Source organism: Filicampus tigris, chromosome 9 (assembly GCF_054856515.1).
Source record: "Filicampus tigris isolate MCC_2025a chromosome 9, RoL_Ftig_1.0, whole genome shotgun sequence".
Lineage (NCBI taxonomy): Eukaryota > Metazoa > Chordata > Actinopteri > Syngnathiformes > Syngnathidae > Filicampus > Filicampus tigris.
In genome coordinates, this window is record NC_141225.1 from 16,282,224 (window position 1) to 16,291,860 (window position 9,637).

Genomic DNA, 9,637 nt, shown 5'->3' on the forward strand with positions numbered 1-9,637 from the left:
TCCCCGCGACCCTGTATAGGATAAGCGGTTTGGAAAATGACATGACATGACAACCTTGTTTTGTTTTGCATTAGGTTTATCACTTTAAACCCAAATCTTTCAACAAACGCTAGTTTCCTTTATCTTAATAAATATATGGATGAGTTGAAAGGAAAATTCCTGAACTGTATTAGTATTTCAACATTGAGCATGTCTGCAATAAACTGCGTTTCAATAGCAGGTGGGTGTTGCTTCACAGCGCCACCATCCTGCAGCAGAAAGCTGATCCAGCCACAGCTTCACTATCATCCAGCCCACTTATGCAAATTGAAAATACACAACGGCGGCGCGAGGTGACCACTGACCACTGCACACGCACAAGAGTCGTAAAAGTTTGGCGTCACGCCCAAGTGCTCCAATGTCCTCTCCGAGAGCAGCGCGAGTCCCTCACAAGAGGAAGACCAAGATGAAGCACTTCGTGCAGCAGAAGGTGGAGGTGTTCCGCGCCGGGGAGCCCGTGTCGAGCGTGCTCATGTGGGGAGTCAATCACTCGGTGGGTATTTGTGACTGAGAGCTGCATGTCTTCGTGTGTGTGTGAGTGCGTGCGTGCGCGCGTGTTTTTGAGTACGTGTGTCTTAGTGTGTGTCCAGCAGGAGTGGTAAAACTACGCGCACTGCGATAAAATAGAAGTAAAGTATAGCCTACACTTAAAAGTAAAAAAAAAAAAAGTACTATCTAAAATCAATCTACTGAGATTAATTTTACTGTCAATGAAATATAGTTTTGATAATTTGGCACTATGTAGAACAAATATCTACACACAAAATTGCTGACCACATTTTTTTTCCAAGCCGATACCAATTATTAGTAGCCAAGGAGGCCGATAACCGATATTCAGAGCTGATATTAATTTGCAGGAAAAGGGAAAATATTGGCATCAAAACTTTGAATCATCCAAATGTCAACACTTAACTTTGTTTAAATTACTTTTAGCACATGTTTATTAAACAGCTTTTCAGATTTGCATGTATTTTTTTAATCTTTGTTTAGAAATTCAAACACGCTCCCATAGACTCAGCAGCATTTTTGCAAAACTTAAATCAATACTTCAACAAATAAATAGCTCCTTAAAGTTTTCTAGCATAAATAAAGTTTTCCCAAATTTCCTTATTACTGAAATATTAATCTTTCGCTTATCTTTGTTTTAAGGTCGGTTTTCTCCGGGTACTCCGGTTTCCTCCCACATTCTAAAAACATGCATGGTAAGTTGATTGGACTCTCTAAATTGCCCCTAGGTGTGATTGTGAGTGCGGATGTTTGTCTTTGTGTGCCCTGCGATTGGCTGGCAACCAATTCAGGGTGTCCCCGGCCTACTGCCCGAAGACAGCTGGGATAGGCTCCAGCACGCCCCGCGACCCTTGTGAGGATAAGCGGTATCGATAATGGCTGGATGGATGTTTTAAGGTCAAATAAAAAACTAAGAGTGGAGGAAGTTCGCAGCTTTTTGGCTCTGATGCAATGCCAAAATAACCCAGCGCTGGCCGATGCCAATGTGCTTCAAAGTAACAAAAATCGCATCAATAATCGGCCCGGCTGTTTGGCTCAGCTTATCGGTCTTCCACTACACAAAATACTAAAGTCTCCCTCTTTGTTCGTACTGAAAAGATGAACAAAGGTGTTGTGTTTTTTAACCCAAGAGCGAGCTTTGTCTCACCTTATGCTATCAAAAATGTGTTCCCACAGCTTTGCTAGCGTTGTCAACTGAGTTTGAAATGTATTAGCTCATGAGAACTTGAAAAAAACTGAGATTACTTGCATGTGTTTTGTTTTGTTTTCTTACATTAGACAGTGAATTTTCAAACGCCAAGTCACGTAAAGTATATTTATATAGCCCTTCATCACAAAACAGTCTCAAAGGGCTTCACCAGCCCACAGTTGACAAATATTAACACTATCTCCCAATCTAAACCTCCCAACTGGGCCATAACTGGATTTGATTTTCAGGCTGGCACAAGAAACAAAGCATTTGGCAGCAAACACATCAAACAATTCCCTTAACTCTTTCAGTGCCAGCTATTTTCAAAAACAGAGAACCGTTTGAGTGCCAGACACTTTAGAGCGTTCTGACTGATCTTTCAAGGTTCACAGATTATGTTTTATACACAACAGAAACTTTGATGCTCAGAATGTTTGTTTTAGTGATGCTGCAAACATCTGAACAGTCCTTTTCCTCTATGAAATACCAACAACAACAATGAAAATGTGCTTTTGATGTGAAAGTTTACAATGAATCGCCAGTGTAACAATTTTACATTTGACAAACTTTACAACCAATTTGCACAAATGAATCTGTTGCTGCCCTAGCTCTATTTCTGTCTTTTTTTATCTTTTGTCATCATCTTGCGGAGGTGGAAAAAAAAGCAAATTTTGACAAAGGAGTAAAAACTACAAAAGTGTGTTCTCAAATGTTAGGGTATAAAAGCTAAATGTTGTCATAAAAACAGATACTCAGGTCAACTATTGCACAGATACCTGAAAAATCTTCGTAGTATGTGTTTGTAAGTTGTTTCTTCCGACCGCTGACTAAATATGTGTTCAGATCAACGACCTGAGCCAGGTGCCCGTGCCTGTCATGTTGCTTCCAGATGACTTCCGAGCCAGCACCAAAGTCAAAGTCAACCACCACCTCTTCAACAGGTACAGTACCGTCCTCCCTTTCATGTGACTACTTTCATCCAATAACATTGCTTTAGCATCATTTCACTTCAGTGGCACTAATTATAATATTAATCACCTAGCACCTCATAACTAGTACATTATTAATAACAAAAATGTCTTGATCAAAAAAAAAAGAGAGAGAGAGAGAGAGAGAGAGAGAGAGAGAAGTCAAGTTAATTCTACACTCCATGTTGCGTTGTTAATGCAATTCACTGGTAAAACATAGTCCCATTAAAATCATTTCTGCAGTTTATACGTGAGTTTTCGACATACTACCAATATAAAGACAATAGTTTCTCCATCCTTCAGAGAAGTACCACGCAACTCAAGTCTGGAAAAATGAGTAGCTTTAAATAATCCCTTAATCCAATCAGGAATCCAGGTTGTGTAACAGTCTCTGGAAGAACAATAAAATGTGTTTTGTCATGTGATGTTACTACAGAGAGATTTGTACTTGCTCTCTCTATGAATTTGAATTTAAGTGATCAAAGTACACATGCTTTTTATGCAAACAAGTTGTTTTATTTCAGGCAACACACTTTTCCTGTGAGGATGCTTCATTATGTTCACATGCATGATTGCAATGATCACGTAGTTAAATTGCTAAAAATGGTTGGATTTTGCTGCTTCACTCATATTCCACAAACGCAATAGTAATCAGAACACCATATTTAGACTAGTGGAGGTGCATAGGACATATTATTCTAAAGAACACTTTTAGTTGACTTCCTCTTTAACTGTCAATAAAAAACAGAGCATTATTATCCTTTTAAAAGTATTTTAGATAGGGTACATAATGTTTAGCATCCTCAAATTAAGTAGACATGTCTTGATTCTGGATTTGTTCCAGAAAGAAAAATAATTTCTTTCTGTGTGGTTTGCTTCTCAGAGAGAATCTTCCAGGACAATTTAAATTCAAAGAGTACTGTCCGCAAGTCTTCAGGAACCTGCGTGAGCGCTTTGGCATTGAGGACCAGGATTTCCAGGTACAGTTCATGAAGTAAAAAAAGTATAGCCCAAGCACACGTCTCCAATCGCACATAATTGTCTGCACTGTTTTTGGCATCGACTCTAAATTTACATGCGTTTGTGTGAAATTTAATTTGCATTTCTGTACCCCTCAGCTCACCTTTGAACGTAAGACAGAATGACGTGATCCACTCTGAGTTTCTATTACCGATGAAACATTGCAGGAAATACGCAATACGTGCAATATATTTTCCAATTGTCCTGTTTGCAGCGATTTGCATTTCAGTGAAAAGGGATTTGCATGTTAAAGAGCCTACAAAATGCGGTATGTAAAAAGGACACGTTTTCATCAACAGGTGTCCCTGGCTCGCAGTCCGCCTCTCAAAGACGATGAGGGGACATGTGAGGGCCTCCTGCTGGCGTCATATGACCGCACTTTGGTGGTCAAAGAAATCTCCAGCGAGGAGGTGGCCGAGATGCACAACATCCTTTCCGAGTATCACCAGGTGACGCACACATTGAAAGCATCTTTTAAAGTGGAAGTCAACGCAAACATATTTCTTTTGAGAATATGTTCTATGCAAGCCCACTAGTTGAAACAAGGCATTCTGATAAATACTGCGTTTGTGGAATAAGAGTTAATCCACTCGTTTTTAGCCATCTCTGGGGACGGCCATTTTGTCATTCCCGTCGACTGAAAATGACATCAGAACTACCCAGGGCTCAGGTAACGACCAATCACGGCTCAGCTTTAGAAAACAGACGAACTGTGATTGGTGATTGGTTGTGAAATTACAAAATGGCCGCCCTCTGAGATGGCTAAAAACGGGTGGATTTTGCTGCTTAACTCAAGCAGAATGCCATGTTTCAACTAGTGGGCCTGCTGGGAACATATTCTTGAAAAAAATGTTTGTGTTGATTTCCGCGTGAAGGATTGAAATGTATTGTAACTTTTCTAACATTACCCAACTAAATTGTTGTTACGCATACAAAATATGTTTGGGTTGATTTCCTCTTTAGCTACGAGCAAAATGTGGCCCCTTATATTTTCCCCTAATCGTCATCATAACCATGCGATGCCCCCCCTCCTCCAGTCAATGAAGTAAAATATATTCCTTTCTTCCCATGCAGCATGTTGTCACCTGCCACGGCTCCACGCTGCTCCCTCAGTTCCTGGCCATGTACAGAGTCACAGTAGAGAGTGAGGATACCTACTTGTTGGTCATGAGGAACATGTTCAGCCACAGACTGCTTGTACACAGGAAGTATGACCTCAAGGTAAAGTGGGTAAGGTTGCCAGTGCTAGCGCAGTGGTTGAATTAGCCGATTTCAGCTGGTGTGCGATCGATTGGCATTGTCAGTGCCTCCACGTTTTCTAACATTTTTATTGGCAGCAACTTCCAGTTTACGACCACTGTACCAATGTAACTAGTCTAAATTTATGAACACCGATGCAAGGTGTCAAGATGTGCGAACACATTTTACAAGGACATCATTAATTTCAAGTCAGCCATGTGCCAACAGCTCCGTGAAGTCATGTGTGAGTCGGGTCTCCGCTCTAATTGAGCTCCAGTCAGATGAGAAATGTTGTGTGGTCTTTCATTTCCTCAGGGCTCCCTGGTGTCTCGAGAAGCAACTTTTAAAGAGAAGGTGAGCTCACATGAAAGGATGTGTCAGTGCTGTGAGAACGGATTGAAATTCATGCATACGTGATGAACTCATCTTACCCTGTAGCGTTAATAATGACAGCATAATGATTGCAGTGAGTTTGCGTCGGCATACTGCAGACTGCACTGTTTTTTGTTTTTTTTTACATTGAAAGTACAAGATGTGCAAGATGTGATTGAAATGTCAAGAGGTTTCACACAGATATGAGATTTAAAATCTAGGAATTACAATTCTGTGCCGTACAAGAGGTTAATTGGCCAGGTTTGATCTGTTCCACTGTTGCTTTAAAACAAACGAAGCAGTTAAAGACTGGAGCTCACATCAGGTATTGATTATTGTTTAACTGGGGCTATCAATACAAAGGCCAAAGCTCGAGAGGGACGTCGTCACAAGGCTGAAAAAAGTAACATAAATCTGCAAAGGAGGTCTTGAAAAGGAAAGGAGCAGCTCATGATCCAAAGCATACCACACCATGTGTCAAACACGGTGGAAGCTGTGGTGGAAATTGTGAGGCGTAGGGCCGTACTCTATGCTCTCGTTCGGCCTAATGCTACAAAACTTCAAAAGTGCAGATGGCGAATCACAATAAACGTGGAAGTAACAGAATAGTCTGCAGTGGTCAAGTCCATGCCCTGATCTCAACACGATAGAGCATGTTTTTCGTTTCACTGGAGACAAAAGTTAAGGCAGCAAGTAAAGGTGCCTTCACTGAAAAGCATCTTCAGTAAGTGTTTTGTTATTGTTGCACTGTATAAACAAATAAACCAAAAAAAATATGTTTTTAATTATTTTTTAATTGTAATTTTAGTAAGCTACTATTTTATTTCTTTGAATTTCTGTTGAATGTCTTCAACGCTTTTGTTTGTACATGTGGTACTTTCTTTTATTTATATGAAGCACATTGAGTTAGCTTGTTTGCCAAATGCATTACATAAGTAAAACTGCCTTGCCTTGCCAGGTCAAGGAGCTTCCCACCTATAAGGACGTCGACTTTATGAACAGCATGCAAAAGATTTACGTGTGTGACGAGGAGAAGGAGAGTGTCATGGACAAGCTTAACAGAGATATTGAGGTAAGATTTTTTTTTTTTTTTAATCTTTACAATGCGTCTGTGGATTCTTTGTCTGCTCTTGACATGCAGGACGAACATATAGGAGTATAATAAAATCTTTTAGTTGATTTTTATCAAGGCGTATACAAAATGAGTTCTTGCACTAATTCTTGGTTTGCTGTTTTGTGCCATCTTTGACTTTATGCAAGCGAGCATAAGTTGTCCATCCCCGGCACAGACAAACAACCCTTCGTGCTCACATTCAATTTAGAGTCTTCTTTTGAAGCTACGACATGCATGTTTTTGTAATGTGAGTGGAAGCACTAAGAGAACACGCACACTCCATACAGAAAGTTTCATGCTAAGATTCAAACCAAGACCCTTTGGAGTTTGAGGCTTGGCCCAAATGACAACATAGTGCAATTTTGTGCTCGAGTGCCATCTTCCCGCAGTTCCTGGTGCGTATGAGGATCATGGACTACAGCCTCCTGCTGGGTATCCATGATGTGGAAAGGGCTGAGAGGGAGGAAGAGGAGATGGAGTCATCTGAAGGCGAAGAAGAGCAAGATGAAAGCAGCCACTCTGCGCTTCCAGGCTCCGCCTCACCAGAAGGCATCGCTGGCTACATGAACTCCTTCAAGCCGATGGGCCCCGGGGAGTTCGACCCTTACGTGGACGTGTACGCTATCGAGAGCGCTGTAGGTAAGTCCCGATGGTGTTGTTTGCGCGCCTTGAAACCATGTTACACTGGGCCTGGGCGCACAAGATGATGCACGAAGATCAAAAGCAATCACCGAAGGCTGAAGGATTGAGCCTTCCCCACTCCCATGTAGGCGCACCGCGGAGGGAAGTGTATTTCATGGGTCTGATTGATGTGCTGACGCAGTACGACACCAAGAAGAAAGCCGCTCACGCAGCCAAGGCCGTCAAACACGGGGTGAGAATCAGTGTCGTGTAAAGCAACTGACGCTACTTATTCATACTGACAACTGTGTGCGTGTGTGCGTGTGTGTGCAGGCGGGAGCAGAAATCTCGACAGTTCATCCAGAGCAGTATGCTAAGCGTTTCAGGGAGTTCATCGCTAAGATATTTGCCTAGGCCCAAAAATCCATTTTTTCATACATAGAAGGTGGAGAATGTGGATCCTCAACTCGATCACTGCCGGACATTTTCAACCCTCTTTTACACTAACGTTTGAAAAAAATTGAAAAAAATATGAATAAGTTCCTGGGACTGAATGGCTGGACTGTGGAAAGACAAGTAAATTTGTCAATGGGAATGAATGTTAAAAAATGTCAATTTGATTTTTCCAAATGAATTAAAATAAAAGCGGATGTCAACCCAAGTATATTTTTTTCAAGGATATGTTCTATGCTAGTTGAAACACGGCATTCTGATTAATATTGTTTTTGTGGAATATGAGTTAAGCAGCAGAATCCACCCGTTTTTCAGGAGGCGGCCATTTTGTCACTTCTGTCGACTGAAGATGACATCACAGTTGCTCAGGGCTCAGATAACGACCAATAGTGGCTCAGCTTCAGAAAACAAGTGATCTGTGATTGGTCGCTACCTGAGCCCTGAGCAGTTGTGATGTCATTTTCAGTTGACAGAAGACCTTAATGGCCGCCCCCCAAGATGGCTAAAAATGGGTGGATTAACTCTTATTCCACAAATGCAATATTTATCAGAATGCCTTGTTTCAACTAGTGGGCCTGCATTGAACATATTTTCGAAAAAAATGACTTCCTCCTTAAAAAAATCAAACAAAAAGGACAATTTTTAAGGCTGCCGTTCAAAGGTCAAGGGTTGAAATAAGCGGTTTCGCCTCACTGTTTGCGGGTCAAAATTCACATTTTGCACCTCATGTTCATTGTTCATGTCACCGACCGCGGGTAGTCGAAGGTCGAGGGAAGCGCAATCAGAAGTCTCCAATTTGATTGTCTTCCTGATACAGTACTTGCAGCTGCAGATGTGCTTACAGTATGTGTTTGAATCAACAAAATTGTCTGAAAATGATTCTGAAATCAATGTAAACAGTGTCTGTGTTATCCTGATATTTATTCCATTTTAAATGACTGAGTTTGTACAATCAAAATAGATATCGCCCTTATTGATGCTACCCTATAGCACTATTACAGTATCTGATTGGGAAAAAAATGTGCCTTTTAAACTGGAGACATTTTGTGTACTGGTGTTTGTGATATTATTGAATATTTTTAGACATTAAAAAGTAAACATGTTTACCATTTTCTTGGCTTAGCATTCAGTGTTGATGGTGCAATAGTGCAAGCAGTGCACTCTTGTGTTGGCTGTGCTACCAGCATCAGCTTGCATCATTTGTGGCGCCAAAGCAAATTACACTCATCAAAATCTCATAATGCAGCTAAAATAGAAATACTTTACTGTTAACATTACTGTTTTTATTTATTCTTCCACCCTCCTGAATAAAGAATTTATTTATTTAATTATTTAAAGTGGAAGTCAACCCAACCGTATTTTTTTAAAGAATAGGTTCTACGCAGAGCCACTAGCTGAAACACAGCATTCTGATTAATAATGCGTTTGTGGAATATGAGTTAAGCAACAAAATCCACCCGTTTTTAGCCATCTCTGGGGGCGGCCATTTTGTCACCTCTGTCGACTGAAAATGACATCACAACTGCTCAGGGCTCAGGTAACGACCAATCACAGCTCACCTGTTTTTCGAAGCTGAGCCATGATTGGTCAGAGACATTCTATAAATGTTTTTCACCATTTAAAAGCATCCTTAATACCAAGTCAGTGACATGAATTCATCAAAAAAAACTCAACAGTCAATTACAGCAGACTTTTCACTGTATTTTTCCAGCCTCTCTGAAATCAGCCTGTTTTAAAGAGGCAGTCCTGTCACATGCAAATGAGCCACTGGCTACCCCCACCTCCTCAACTGCTGCGTTTTTAATGCATACAAAATCACTCGTGGAGGTGGCAGTTTATCATCAAGCTGCTGATTTACACTTTCATAATTATACGATGCAGATCTGTGAATTTAGTGCATTCAGCGGACACATTGCCACAATTTGGCAAAATTCAGAACAGCGCCTGTATGGACACATTTTCAGAAATACAATTTACTGGAAAATAACAATACAAGCATGACAACAACCTAAAGAGTACATCCAAATCATCAAATGAATGGCTTCATCTAAAGAAAGTTTTGGAATGACCCAGCTAGAGCCCAGACCTAAAACAACTCCCAGTGGTGTATTAAAT

The 9,637-nt window shown here is 40.7% G+C and overlaps 1 protein-coding gene across 1 annotated transcript; it reads left to right on the plus strand.

The window, feature by feature from the left end:
• Window positions 1-281: 281 nt before the first annotated feature.
• Window positions 282-8,633, plus strand: LOC147142259 (phosphatidylinositol 5-phosphate 4-kinase type-2 gamma-like). The gene is made up of 10 exons (XM_086041615.1): window positions 282-532; window positions 2,579-2,676; window positions 3,587-3,683; window positions 4,023-4,172; window positions 4,798-4,944; window positions 5,278-5,316; window positions 6,293-6,406; window positions 6,838-7,087; window positions 7,219-7,322; window positions 7,403-8,633. Exons 1-10 carry the CDS (start codon window positions 398-400, stop codon window positions 7,481-7,483), a joined length of 1,215 nt encoding a protein of 404 aa, XP_085897741.1. The 5' UTR covers window positions 282-397; the 3' UTR covers window positions 7,484-8,633.
• Window positions 8,634-9,637: the final 1,004 nt, after the last annotated feature.